General features: G+C 44.7%; 1 protein-coding gene across 2 annotated transcripts in view; it reads right to left on the reverse strand.

Moving 5' to 3' along the window:
• Nucleotides 1-470: 470 nt before the first annotated feature.
• The window catches only part of RUNDC3B (RUN domain containing 3B), a 307,618-nt gene continuing 292,707 nt past the window's right edge, over nucleotides 471-15,381 (reverse strand). For both annotated transcript variants that reach the window (XM_040352420.1, XM_040352418.1), the window contains 2 exons: nucleotides 11,807-11,925; nucleotides 471-729 (listed from right to left, as the gene is read on the reverse strand). In XM_040352420.1, the coding sequence (XP_040208354.1) occupies nucleotides 584-729; nucleotides 11,807-11,925 (265 nt within the window). In that variant the 3' untranslated portion in view covers nucleotides 471-583. The remainder of the gene's footprint in view (nucleotides 730-11,806; nucleotides 11,926-15,381) is intronic.

A 15,381-nucleotide genomic window follows, 5' to 3' on the forward strand; every position in this document is an offset into this window, starting at 1 on the left:
GTCACCACCCAGTGCCAAACAATTAATCATGATGTCACCACCCAGTGCCAAACAATTAACCATGATGTCACCACCCAGTGCCAAACAATTAACCATGATGTCACCACCCAGTGCCAAACAATTAACCATGATGTCACCACCCAGTGCCAAACAATTAACCATGATGTCACCACCCAGTGCCAAACAATTAACCATGATGTCACCACCCAGTGCCAAACAATTAACCATGATGTCACCACCCAGTGCCAAACAATTAACCATGATGTCACCACCCAGTGGCAAACAATTAACCATGATGTCACTGTGGGCAGGCCCCGGTGCATTATAGAGATCTGTTTGTAAAAAGATTTCTAGTCCACATTTTATGGGACAGAAAAAGTAAAAGGTTGAGTTGGCAACCCCCCGTGGGACTACCGTTTACAACGTTTGACTCGTAACCATGAGGAGAACTTTAGTGACTCGCACACATGTTTTGATACACAAGGCCCGATGTTAATAAATAAAGCTTTCTTTCACAGCCATTGTAACACGGAATGTAGTTGCATATGACACAATATAAGCTTGTCCTTCAATAATGGCTTCTTCAAGATGGAGTCAGGCCTGGGCTTGTCATCTCTGTGGTGGGGCTGGCGAGACATTCACTGGATTTTAGACTTGCGAGGGATTTGTAACTGGCCACTGAGGTGAGGGAGCCGCACAGGCCTAATAATGAGGGCGTCGCTTCTTTACCTGGCGAAAGAAAGAGGGAACAGAGATGAGCCATCAAACAATGAAGGATACAAGGAAACTGACGTTTATTTACATTTATTTAAAGCGGAAGTGTATTGTACACATACAGGCCCGGATTCACGTAGAACGTATCCTATTTATGTTACGCCTCCGCAACTTTTACAGGCAAGTGCCGTATTCTCAAACGAAAGTTGCGGCAGCGTAGCGTAAATAGGCCGGCGTAAGCCCGCCTAATTCAAATGTGGTAGATGTGGGCGTGTGTTATGTAAATTTTATGTGACCCCACGTAAATGCCGCTTTTTTACGAACGGCGCATGCGCCGTCCGTGAAAGTATTCCAGTGCGCATGCTCCAAATTAACCCGCAAGAAGCCAATGCTTTCAAAGTGAATGTAAATGACGCCCAGCCCTATTCGCGAACGACTTACGCAAACGATGTAAAATTTTCAAAATTCGACGCGGGAACATCCATACTTAACTACTAGCCGACCAGCCGCCGTCATTCTCTCAGGTCGGCTCTCCTGGGCGAGAGCCCGTCATATTACGTCGGCTCTTCGAGCGGCCACTAGGGGTGCGTGCGCGCCGCCCCCCGCTCGCCCCCGACTCCCGTGCGTGTGCCCGGCGGGCTCGATCGCCGCCGGGCACCCGCGATCGCTCGTTACAGAGCGGGGACCGGGAGCTGTGTGTGTAAACACACAGCTCCCGGTCCTGTCAGGGGGGGAAATGCTGATCCTCTGTTCATACAATGTATGAACAGAGGATCAGTGTTTCCCCTAGTGAGGCCACACCCCCCCCCACAGTAAGAACACACCCAGGGACATACTTAACCCCTTCCCCGCCCCCTAGTGTTAACCCCTTCACTGCCAGTGGCATTTTTATAGTAATCCAATGCATTTTTATAGCACTGATCGCTATAAAAATGCCAATGGTCCCAAAAATGTGTCAAAAGTGTCCGCCATAATGTCGCAGTACCGAAAAAAAATCGCTGATCGCCGCCATTACTAGTAAAAAAAATATATTACTAAAAATGCCATAAAAATACCCCCTATTTTGTAAACGCTATAACTTTTGCGCAAACCAATCAATAAACACTTATTGGGATTTTTTTTTAACGAAAAATATGTAGAAGAATACGTATCGGCCGAAACTGAGGAAATTTTTTTTTTTTTTATATATTTTTGGGGGATATTTATTACAGCAAAAAGTAAAAAATATTATTTTTTTTCAAAATTGACGCTCTATTTTTGTTTATAGCGCAAAAAATAAAAACCGCAGAGGTGATTAAATACCACCAAAATAAAGCTCTATTTGTGGGAAAAAAAGGACGCCAATTTTGTTTGGGAGCCACGTCGCACGACCGCGCAATTGTCAGTTAAAGCGGCGCAGTCCCGAATCGCAAAAAGTGCTCTGGTCTTTGGGCAGCAATATGGTCCGGGGGTTAAGTGGTTAACATTGGTACGCTGCATGTACGCCTCATATAGCAGGGGTAACTTTACGCCGGGAAAAGCCTAACGTAAACGGCGTATCTGTACTGCGTCGGCCGGGCGTACGTTCGAGAATTCGCGTATCTAGCCGATTTACATATTTCTAGGCGTAAATCAGCGTACACGCCCCTAGCGGCCAGCGTAAATATGCAGTTAAGATACGACGGCGTAAGAGACTTATGCCGATCGGATCTAATACAAATCTATGCATAACTGATTCTAAGAATCAGGCGCATAGATACGACGGCTCGGACTCAGAGTTACGACGGCGTAACTCGTTTGAGAATCCGGGCCATAATATCTTCCCTTGTCCCCGCTTGCCATCTGATTAACCTACAATTAAAAATTGTAATCAAATAATGTAGTTGTCAAAAATATCTCTTTTAACCACTTGCTTACCGGGCACTTTTACCCCTTTCCTGCCCAGGCCAATTTTCAGCTTTCAGCGCTGTCACACCTTGAATGACAATTGCGCGGTCTTGCAACACTATAACCGAACAACATTTGTATCACTTTTTTTCACACAAATAGAGCTTTCTTTTGGAAAGTATTTAACCATCACTGGGGTTTTCTGCTAAAGAAACAAACAAAAAAAAAGACCGCAAATTTTGTAAAACAGGTAATTTTTTATCTTCACTGATGTGCGCCGATGAGCCCTGATAGGTGGAACTGATGAAGCTGCACTGATGAGGTGGCACTAGTGGGCACTGGTGAGGCTGCACTGATAGGTGGCACTGATAGGCAGCACTGATAATGAGGCACTGATGAGCACAGATTGGCAGCAATGATATGTGGCACTGATAGGCAGCACTGGTGGGCACTGATATGCAGCCAGAGGCGGCTCTCTAATTAGGCAAATTAGGCGGTCGCCTAAGGCCTCACACTCACAGGGGCCTGGCGGTCGCCTAATTTGCCTGTGATTAATACTAATGTTGGCACCATCAGATCTCGTTCACCTATCTTTCTCACATCCCCCCCCTCTTGCATTACCTGAATACGTCTGATGGGTGAGGAGGGTGCCCTGGAAGTGGTGCTGATCACCTGTGTGCTAGATCCGTGCATTTTTTGCAGCCATTTTTCTTGCATGAATTATTTTTCCCATTATGGGCGTGAATGGGGGGGGGGGGGGGGGCCCTCATGTCTAAGTTTTGCCTAAGGCCTCACAAAGCCTAGAGCCGCCTCTGTATGCAGCACTGATAAAGAGTCACTGATGAGCACTGATTGGCAGCACTGGTGGGCACTGACAATGAGGCACTGATTGACAGCACTGGTGGGCACAGTTTGGGACCGATGTCCCTGTAACAGAAGCCGGTTACCGGCTTTCTTCTTTTCTCCTCACGCTGATCTTGAGGAGAAAAAAAGCTGATAATCGGCTTCTGTTTACTTCCGTGATCAGCTTTCAGCCAATGAGTGGTAAAGGGCCACTGTGATTGGCCCTTTCCCCTTTTCAGTGATCAGCCGATTCTGAAGAACTAGACGAGCAGCGCGATCACAGGACGACGTCTATTGGTGCCCTCGCGGCACTGGAAGCCCACGCTGTAGCCGTATTTCCAATGCCCATTGGATCAAAATAATAAGTATGGCACCAAACTTGTAAAAAGTTGAAAAAATGTAATTATTATAACTAAATGTGTGCAGCTGCCCCTTTCAGTAGATCATCGACCCCTAAACTATAGTGAATATAAAAAGTCAGGCTCTACTAAACCACTTCAGTTTTTCACTGAGCGCTCTGCAGCGCACACTAGGCTGTTTATGTTGGTGCTAACTACATAATCGTTTTTTATATTTATTTACTTTTAATAAACAATATTACACTATCTTGGAATATTATACTTTTTTCTGGGTCTCGTGGTTTTAAATGAGAGAAGGAGATCTGGAGGGCCAGTTGTTGGTGCGATTGCATATGGCAGTATATATGTGGATCATCAGAACGGTGATCCGAGGAGTGATATCGGGGATCACCCCTAAATGTCTGAGGCGTGTTTAACATTTCTGGTTGGTGAGTGTGCATTTTGTACGCATTGTGGTAGAGCACTAATGGAAGGAGACTCAATCACTTTATGGGGCAGATCCACAGAGATCTGCACCCGCGCAGCGTATCAGAGATACACTACGCCGCCGTATCTTACCTGGCTTTAAATCGAATCCTGGAAGAATTTGCGCCGTAAGTCACGGCGGCGTAGTGTATCTTTGGCGGCGGAATTCAAATCGGCGATTAGGGGGCGTGATTAATTTAAATAAAGCGCGTCCCCGCGCCGAATGAACTGCGCATGCTCCGTTTCTAAATTTCCCGCCGTGCATTGCGCTAAATGACGTTGCAACGACGTCATTTTTTTTAACTTAGACGTGATTTACGTCCATCCCGATTCATGGACGACTTACGCAAAAAAAAAAATTCTAATTTCGACGCGGGAATGACGGCCATACTTAACATGGCAATTCTAACTATACGCCCCAAAACAGTAGCTTTAACTATACGCCGGAAAAAGTCGACTAGAGACGACGTAAGAGAATGAGACGGCCGCGCGTATGTTCGTGGATCGTCGGAAATAGCTAATTTGCATACCCGACGCGGAAAACGACGTGAACGCCACCCAGCGGACGCCGAAGTATTGCATCTTAGATCCGAAGGCGTACGAAGCTGTACGCCTGTCGGATCTAACCCAGATGCCGTCATATCTTAGTTTGAGGATTCAAACCAAAGATACGACGCGAGTAATTTGAAAGTACGCCGGCGTATTAGTAGATACGCCAACGTACTCGTCTGTGGATCTGCCCCTATATCTCCAAGCACGGTGGTCAGAGAACTGTAAAAAGGACTATTCACACCTTTATATGGATTTTAAATATTTACACTTTTTATGAATTGATATTTATGGACCTTTGTTTATATTGATTTTTCAAGATATTATTTGTTATGAAAAACTGAAGTGGTTTAGTAGCACCTGATTTTTATATTGACTATAGTTTATTGCCCATTGATGTCATCATTGGGTTTGTCTGCTGGTCTTTGCTCTATAGTAAGATCACATTTGGTAGGAGGGGCTGGCATGCTCCTGTAAAACATCACAGCGCCCTGCATCAAATTTTATATGAAAGAACACATCGAAATCCGGTTGGGTGTGAATCCCTACTGGGCACTTGGCGCTGCAGACTTTAGATGTGCATTATGCTGGTCAGTTACACTCTAGCTCATGGGTGCTCAAACTGGCGGCCCTCCAGCAGTTGCGGAACTACAAGTCCCTTGAGGCATTGCAAGGCTGATAGGCAGTGGTGTATTTACGTTTTCTGCTGCCCTAGGCCTGACTAAACTCATGCACCCCTAATATAAATATGACCCACCCCTTCTTGTCAAGGTCACGCCCCTTTCAGTTTGATTAAGATCTGCCCTGTCATATGTAAACCCCACCCCTTCCGTTTTAGCCATCAATGCAGCCTCAGCATTGCCCATCAGCACAGCCTCGCCAGTACCCATCAATGCAGCTTCACCAGTGCCCGGCAATGCAACCTCATCAGTGGCCATTAGTGCGGCCTCATCAGTGGCCATCAGTGTAGCATATCAGTGCAGTTTAAGAGATGGCCGCGGGAGCCAGGACTCGGGAAGGCAGATCGGGGGAGGCTTTTTTGCCCCCCTCGGCAAAGTGGCCTCCCTAGGCCTGGGCCTTGTCGGCCTAGGCCAAAATATAGCACTGCTGATAAGTACAAACAGGACTCCCAAAGGCAGAGGACTTGGAGTTTCACAACAGCTGGAGGACCACAGGTTGAGCACCCATGCAGCTGTTCAAACTAGCGATCGGTTACTTAGGCCTCACACTGGGGCGGGAGGTGCGCTGGTGGTATCGCCGTCGGAATTTCGGCGGTATTCGGCTGCTAGCAGTGCGGTTTTAAGGGTTAATACCGCCCGCATTGCTGGCGGTATAGCCGCGGTTTCCCATTGCTTTCAATAGGAAGGAGCGGTGGAGGAGCGGTAAACACACCGCCCCTCTCACCACTCCAAAGATGCTGCTAGCAGGACTTTTGGAGTGGTCCTGCTAACGCACCGCTCCAGTGTGAAAGCCCTCGGGTTTTCACACTTGTGAAACAGCAGCCGCTGTTTAGGGTCGGTTTTCAGGCGCTATTTTTAGCACAATAGCGCCTGCAAACCGCCTCAGTGTGAAAGGGGTCTTACTTTCACTCTATTAGACTGTAATCAAGCAACTGATCAGCAGATTGCACAGCTAAAGGAATGCATGTCTAAACGGATGTGATTGTAATCAAGCAACTGATCGGCAATTTGCACAGCTAAAGTCTTTCATATAATTCTAGGGAACAACAGTAAAGCTCTAAAGATCCCATCCACACATGACAAAGAGCAAAAGTAACTGATGACAGAGAAAACTAATAGCTGTGAGTGGTGAGCCAATAACAGTACAGATCAGGTGAAGAGGGGATTGATGATGACTGAGGTTGTCCCGACAGGAAATGAAGGCAGGCTCCAGAAAGTTATATTGTGGAGCAGCAAGTTTGCTTGGAATTGAGAGTAATCAGTTTCAACACAGGGGAGGACTAGCTACAAGTGGGAAAAAAAGGTAAGGCTTGAGTTCTTTAAGATGAACCAGCCATGAATGTACTCATCAAGAACAAACAGACAAAAATTCTCAGCGCTGCCCTGGATTATCTAGTGCAGAGTTTCTCAACTCCAGTCGCCCCAACAGATCATGTTTTCAGGATTTCCCTCAGATGAAAGAGCTGTGGTAATTACGAAGCCAGTGAAACGCATCAAATCACCTGTGCAAAAAAAGTCTGAAAACACGACCGGTTGGGGATCCTTGAGGACTGGAGTTGAGAAACAGTGATCTAGTGTACAATGTCCAAAAAATAAAAATAATGAATAAAATATAAATTGTCCAAAAAGTAAAAGTAAAAATGTATTACGTGTGTATAAAATTCTGCACCTTTATGCAAAAGTGTCTCTTATATAATCAGTCCAAATGAAAGTAAACTATCAAAGATCAATAATCCATAAAAAAAAGCATGTCTGTGATTTCCATGGGAATGGGGGCAGCATGCATTTGGGTCAGGGAACCCACACACAAACAGTGCTACTCGGCTCCCAACAGCTCGTGGTTACAGCGTCCTTCTCTCCCATGTCTACAGAGCCGCCGCTGCGGCAAGGACCACTCTATGATCCCATGCAGAATCCTTTGCACAGCCCACCTGGGTACAGATAGTCACAGATAATCACCCATGGTCATCCTGTGAGTTGAACCAGCTATTGTCTTTCATAAAAAAAAAAAATATATATATATGATATATATATATATATATATATATATATATATATATATTATATATATGTATCCATTAAACTGGGTTACACTATTGATCACCTGGTGCCTCTCTCCCCCTTTTCTTATGAATGTACTCATGTTACAATATGAATACTCAATTTGAAAGATAAACTCTAGGCACCACTGCAGTGCTGTTTGCTTTTTCATTCTTTTCTTCTATCTGTACAAATCTTTGAGCTCTAGTTGTGCCATTTTCCCCCCAATGACACAAGCACTGGAGCTATGACTGACACCAGTGTTGGTGTTGTGTTTTCTCCCTGTGAAGATATTCCTATTCACAAAACACAACTTGTGATACTGCTTCCATGCAGCTGGGGAGGTCCACTTTAAACTCGGCATGGTTAGTATATGGTTGTGGTATTTAGTAATGACTTGGAGGGTCAGAAGCAAATCTTCCTGTTCACAAACTTGAGCCTTTCAAATTGGAATGATATATTCTTACTTTTCCGAGTCAGTTTTGCAAATCATATTCTTCACTGCGGCAAACACTAAGTAATGTGTCCACAAGATGGCAGCACTTCTGGCTAATAACTGATTGAAGTGTTTACAAAACAAAACAAGCCAAATTCCAGGCTGAGGCGAATTGCAAAATGGCTTCTGCATTAAAGTGGAGGTTCCCCCATAAAAAATGTTTTAAAGTGGAGTTCCACCCATAAATATAACATTACATCAGTAGTTTTAAAAAAATGTCATTAGTCCTTTAAGAATTTTTTTTTTTTTTTAGATGCCTTCAAAGTGTTGTTGCTAGGCAGAATAGTTAATCTTCCCACTTCCTGCACCTAGGTGCTTAATGCTTCCTAACCTACACCGCACAGACTCCTGGGAATGTAGTGGGTGTAACTTTCCAGGAGTCTGTGCACTCCCCAGTCTCAAAGAATCATGTGACTTGGACAGCACAGGTGCTGAAACCTGATCTGACACTGCTTGTGCAGCACTGAGCGTGTGCGAGATCTGCAAGGCTGAAATCCAGGAAGTCATACAGTCTGGCTTCATGATGCCCACACTTAAGATGGCCCCAGTCAATTTCTATTTTATAAAGTGTCTAAATGCTGTAACAACCTAACAAAACGGACCTTAGTTTACAGACTAACTTTACTAGAATACATTAAGCTTGTGTATTACAGGGGTATTTATATTTAAAAAGTGAAATTGTGTCCGGAACTCCGCTTTAAGATTAGATTGATGCTCATTTTGTCTAGGGAATCGGCTAGTTTTTTTTAAAAACGAAGCAGAACTTACCGTTTTAGAGAGCGATCTTCTCCGCTGCTTCCGGGTATGGTCTTTGGGACTGGGCGTTCCTTCTTGATTGACAGGCTTCCGACGGTCGCATCTATCGCGTCACGAGTAGCCGAAAGAAGCCGAACGTCGGTGCGGCTCTATATGGCGCCTGCGCACCGACGTTCGGCTACTTTCGGAAAATCGTGAAGCCTGTCAATCAAGAAGGAACGCCCAGACCCGAAGACCATACCCGGAAGCGGCGGAGAAGATCGCTCTCTAAAACGGTAAGTACAGCTTTGTTTTTAAAAAAACTAGCCGATTCCCCTAGACAAAATGAGCATGAATCTAATCTTAATTTTTTTTTATGGGTGAACCTCCACTTTAAAGTCAAAGTCAATGCAAGTTGCCCCGAGTCGCCTCCAAAGTCGTACAAGAACCTTTTTCTAAGTCGGAGCGACTTGAGTCGCTCCTATTAGAACGGTTCTATTGAACAGAGCGGATTGCGACTTGTCAGTCGCCTGACGAGTCACCCCTGTGTGAACCGGCTCTGATATAAAAGACACAATTTATTGTATTTATAAATAAATACTTCAGTGCAAAACTTTTAGACAGGTGTGAGGAAATACTGTAAAGCAAGACTACTTTCAAAAATATATATTTTAACTATTTTTATTAATTTCCAAAATGCAAAGTGAGTGAACAGAAGAGAAATTTAAATCAAATCAACATTTGGTGTGACTACCCTTTGGCTTCAAACCAGAATCAATTCTTATGCCCCGTACACACGATCACTTTTTGTGATGGAAAAAAAATGAAATTTTTCCAACTTCATCATTAAAAATTATGTTGCCCACACACCATCGTTTTTGAAAAATGATGAACAAAGCGTCGGCACTCTAAAGGGGAAGTTCTATTCGCCTTGAGGCTGCTTTTAGCTGGTTACTTGTTAGTAAAAGATGATTCGCGCTTATTTGTCGGTTACAGCGTGATGAATGTGCTTACTCCATTATGAATGGTAGTTTTACCTCCCGTCTCAAAACTTGCTTCTGGGCATGTGCGGGTTTAAAACGTAGTTTTTGCCCACACACGATCATTTTTTACGACACAAAAAATTACATTTTAAAAAATGACATAAAAAATAGAATTTTTTTGGTCGTTTTTCAGAAGACAAAAAATGATGTTTAGCCCACACACGATCATTTTAAATGACGTTTTTAAAAATGTAGTTTTTTTCATGATAAAAAATGTCATTGTTTTTTTATCACAAAAAGTGATCGTGTGTACGCGGCATTAAGCCTCGTACACACGCATGGTTTTCCTCGGCAAGAAACAGCAAGAAAATTGCTGGCAGAGCTTTCTTACCGAGTAAACCGAGTGCGTGTGTACGAGGCTTTGATGTTTCTCGTCAAGAAAACTGCCCAGAATCTCGACGAGAAAAATAGAGAACCTGTTCTCTATTTTCTTGTTGTGATTCTCAGCAGTGTTTTCCTGCCGAGAAACCAGAGCGTGTGTATACTTACCTCTCCATGGAAACCCGTGCATGCTCGAAATGAGTTTGACGCATGCGCGGTAGCTTCCGAGGCATAGGTAGGGTGCAGCAAGATGCCGGCGACAGCAACGATTGTGTCTGTACACTCGGCCAGCAAGAGAATCTTGCCAGGAATATCGTCAGGAAAAACAACGTTTTTTTCCTGCAGAGAAAGTAGAGGTGGGCTTTAGTGCAAGGAGCATGCTGATAGGAGTAGACAGGAGTAGACAGCTCATCAGTGAGAGATGAGCTCCCCTTTCTGCTGCTTCTCCGTTCACAAGATGGCATATAGGGAAGGGCATGGGCATCTGACACTTAAGGAAGTGCTTTTTCATGGCTATAAACGGGTAGTAATCTTCCAGTAATATGGCTGCTGACAGAATCTTGTCAAGGAATATGAAGTATAAAGAAACTGATCAATTCCTCCAGGAGGTTGGAAATCTCTTCCTGTGATAAAGAATCCTTATGAAGCAGAAATTAACCCCTTTGTGGCTTGGTTATTCCTTTTAACCGCTTCGGCCCTGGAAGATTTTACCCCCTTTTTGAACAGAGCACTTTTTACAATTTGGCACTGCGTCTCTTTAACTGACAATTGCGCGGTCGTGCGACGCTGTACCCAAACAAAAATTTACGTCCTTTTTTTCCCACAAATAGAGCTTTCTTTTGGTGGTATTTGATCAACTCTGCGGTAAACAAAAAAAGAGCTACAATTTAGAAAAATAAATTATATATATATATATATATATATATATATATATATATATATATATATATTTTACTTTTTGCTATAATAAATATCCCCCAATTTAAAAAAAAAAAAAAACATTTCTTCATCAGTTTAGGCCAATATATATTCTTTTACATATTTTTGGTAAAGAAAAAAAAAAAATCACAATAAGTCTATATTGGATTGCGCAAAAGTTATCGTATCTATAAACTATGGGAAAGATTTATGGCATTTTTATATATTTTTTTTACTAGTAATGGCGGTGATCTGCGATTTTTAGCGGTACTGCGACATTGCGACAGACAGGTCGGACACTTTTGACACTTTTTTGGGACCATTGACAATTATACAGCGACCAGTGCTATAAAAATACACAGATTACTGTGTAAATGTCACTGGCAGGGAACGGGTTAACACTAAGGGGCGATCAAGGGGTTGACGGAGTGTCCCCTCAGTGTGTTCTAACTGTATAAGGATGGGAGTGACTAGGAGAGGAGACATTTTTTCCTACTTAGTAGGAACAAACAATATGTTTCCTCTTTCCTGACAGCACAGGGATTTGTGTAGACACAGATCCCCGTGCTGGCGCTCGTGCCTTTCGATCGTGCGTGGCTGGCGGCGATCGTGCCCGCTGGGTCACATGCATCGTGTTCCCCGCCGTGCAACTGGTGTGAGCGCCCTCTGGGATTTCGCCCAGAGGAGCCATTCTGACGCAGTATATCTACGTGAGGTGGTCGGGAACCGGTTAATGATAAATATCTTGGCATGTATCTGATGGGCTGCTTGGCATACCTTCACTTAAATGGGAGCCGTCATGTTTTCCATTTTCATCTTGCGACTGTCCGGGGTCAAATGAAATCTGCGAGAGGCTGGCGTCTGCGGACAAATGCCCCAAGCTCTGAAAACTTTTCCTGAAAAACAAAAAAAGTCACGAGGGTGTGATGAACAGTTTACTGAAAGACTCAAAATTATATACAAGATATTTATTACAAATGCCAAATACTTTTACATTTCCCCATAAGATGGCAGAATATATCATATATTGTATATTTTATATGTCTTTAAATGTATTTATTTAAAGCAGACTGCTTGGCCCAATCACATTTTGCTGTTTTGTGTGTAATGCACAACATGACATGCAGCACTTTTTGTTCACACAGGCCACCACAATGCATGGTAGCCCATTACTGTGCATTGTGGAGCACTAAAACCATGTACATCAATGCTATGTTGCCTATGTGTCTTGGGGTTCTAGTAAAAATTATTGGAACCGCAAAACACACAAATGCACATACATGGGCGTCCGCTCCATAGGGCAAGGAAGGGCAAATGAGCCCCCCTGGAAAATCAAGAAGGTGTTGAAGAGTCTCGCGGCCGCAGGCTGTCTGAGCAGTCCCGGGCCAGATGTCACACAGGCACAGTGAGTAGAGTGAAGCCGCCTCCCCCTCCAATGTTTATGTGTACACAGGGGGAGGGAACCTGCTGCCTGTGCCGCGCTGATGGCTGATCTGAAGTACTGAATGGGATGGGGGAGGGGGGCCCGTCTGTGCTGAAGGAGGGGGTTTGTGCTGAATGGGGGGTCCATCTGTGCTGAAGGGGGGTCTGTGCTTAAAGGGGTCCATCTGTGCTGAAGGGGGGTCTGTGCTGAAGGGGGGGTCCATCTGTGCTGAATGGAGGGGTCTGTGTATAATGGGGGGGGTCCATGTGTACTGAATGGTGGGGTCTGTGCAGAATGGGGGGCTCTGTACATTCTCTAGGCTATATTTATATGGGCATTGAGTGAAGCTGAATTATCTCAAGAGCTATTTCACACTGCCAGCTGGCCACGTTATCGGTAAAGCGCCGCTAAAAAGCGGCATTTTACCATCGTTTTAGCTGCGCTATTCGGCCGTTAGCGGGCACTTTTAACCCCTGCTAGCGTTTGAAGAAAGGGTTAAATGCGACTGTATCGCCGCTGCCAAAGTGCCCCCCCCCTGAAAAATTTCAGCGGATGCCCATGTGCACAAATATTTTTTAATAAATGAGGCAGGCATTGGGAATATGTGTTGCGTTTAATACAAATATGTTTGTTTTATGATTTTATACTCAGACTTTACAGTACAGACTTTGCGGTTTGTTGTATTTCAGTTGACAATTGGATCAGCCTATCATTCGGGAACCATGGTCAAACAATAGCTTGACCTTCTGGCATATATGACCTATGGCATGTATGATGCAAAAAAAGCCATCTCGAGGGTGAACTGGAGTGTTGTTCTTCTCATTGAAACAGTATTGTGAAAGGGGCCACATCCATGTGGGGATGGTAAACTTTCCAAATAAAAGGGCAATGGAATAAGCTGACAAGATGATTCCATAATGACTTAACACCAAAGAAGGTCTGTACCATCCAGAAGAAGCTATACCTGAAGACACTTTCTCCTGATCTCCAGCAACTGCTTATAAATTAAGCCTGGGATCCTCATTGCCTACGTAGATGGTAAACTCCCTATAACCTGAGTTAGGTAACTTTGAAGTGTATTTCTACTGTTTACAGACCATTGTTTATGTTTATTTGCTAGAAAGTAGGTAACATTTTGCGTGTTATAGATATATCTGTCAGTCTTGTATTGTATTCCTATAATTGTAATAGTTTTGTATGCACAGATTTTTTTTTTTAATAAAAGCCCATTAAAGCGGGGGTTCACCCTATCGACGGAAAAAAAAAAAAAAAAATGTTCTTTTACCTTAAAATCAGGCATTGTAGCGCGAGCTACAGTATGCCTGTCCCGAATTTTTTACCCCCGTACTCACCTTGTAGTCGTCCATCGAAGATACCGGGGAATGGGCGTGCCTATGGAGACGGAGGATGATTGACGGCCGGCTCCGGCGCGTCACGCTTCTCCGGAAATAGCCGAAATAGGCTTGGTCTTCACGACGCGTGCGCATAGCCTGTGCGCAGGCGCCGTGAAGAGCCGAGACCTACTCCGGCTGTCTTCGGGGAGAGTGACGTGCCAGGGCCGGCCGTCAATCATCCTCCCTCTCCATAGGCACGCCCATTCCCCGCGGGAGCCGAAATCTACGATGGACGACTACAAGGTGAGTACGGGGTTAAAAAAATCGGGACAGGCATACTGTAGCTCGCGCTACAATGCCTGTCTCGATGGTAAAATGTGTCGGGGGGGGGGTGAACTACCGCTTTAAGGCCCCATTCACACCTAGGCGTTTTTACGCCTGAAGCGCTACGCTCACAAACGCCAGAGGGCTGAATTAACATTATTTCCTATGGTGAATGTTCACACCTGAACGCCGAACGCCCAAACGCCTGTCGCGCGAAGCTCAAACAAGTCCCGGACCTTTTTTTGTCGCGCGTATCGGGCGGTTTGGGCGTATTTGAGCGTTTCCATTTCCCATAGAAAGTAATGGAAACGCTCGATTCAAGCGACTTGCGCGACAACGGGCGTTTGCTACGGGCGTTTCGTCGCTTTAATCAATAGAACTTGTCGCCCATGCAGAAGATTAAAAAAATCTAACAACATAGCAACAAGTGATGAAAAGATGATCATTTTTCCTATTGGCTAAAATAAAAAAACGTCGAAGTACAAAAACGTCGGACAACGCTGTATGCAAACGCGCAAATAAGCATGAATACGCGCGACAAAATGCAGGAAAAAACCGCCAGAAAAAACGACCGAACGACCGATGCTCAGGTGTGAATGCAGCCTAAAGGGGTTGTAAAAGATTTTTTTTTTTTCATATTAAGCATCCTTTACCTGCAGACATTCCTCTTTTCACTTCCTCATTGTTCGTTTTTGCTCAGAAGTTGCTCTATTTCTTCTCTGATTTTACTCACCACCGTGATGGGAGGCTTTACTGCGGTGGTCAGTAACGTGCTCACCCCCTCCTGGGAACTACATCTGTGTGGCAGGACGCTCTCTACGTGTTAGGCCCCGTACACACGAGAGGATCGATCCGCTGGAATTGATCCGCGGACCGGTTTCAGCAGATAGATCCCCTGGTGTGTACGATCCAGCGGATATTTTTCCGCGGATTTTTTTCTCCGGGGATGGATTTCCAGCGGATCAAAATTTCTTAACATGCTAAGAAATCTATCCGCTGGAATCCAGTCCAACGGATTGATCCGCTGGTCTGTACAGACTCACCCGATCAATCCGTCCGAATCCATCCCTCGCATGCGTCGTAATGATTCGACGCATGCGTGGAAGTCCTTATATCACAGCGTCGCGCACGTCGCCGCGTCATCATCGCCGCAACAGCGCGACACGTCACCGCGGACGGAATTCCGCTGGGATTTTGATCTCATGGTTAGTACAACCAAATTCGCCTCCGGACCGTTTCCGTGGATAAATCCTCACGTGTGTACTAGGCCT

This window comes from Rana temporaria, chromosome 5 (genome assembly GCF_905171775.1).
Source record: "Rana temporaria chromosome 5, aRanTem1.1, whole genome shotgun sequence".
Classification (NCBI taxonomy): Eukaryota; Metazoa; Chordata; class Amphibia; order Anura; family Ranidae; genus Rana; species Rana temporaria.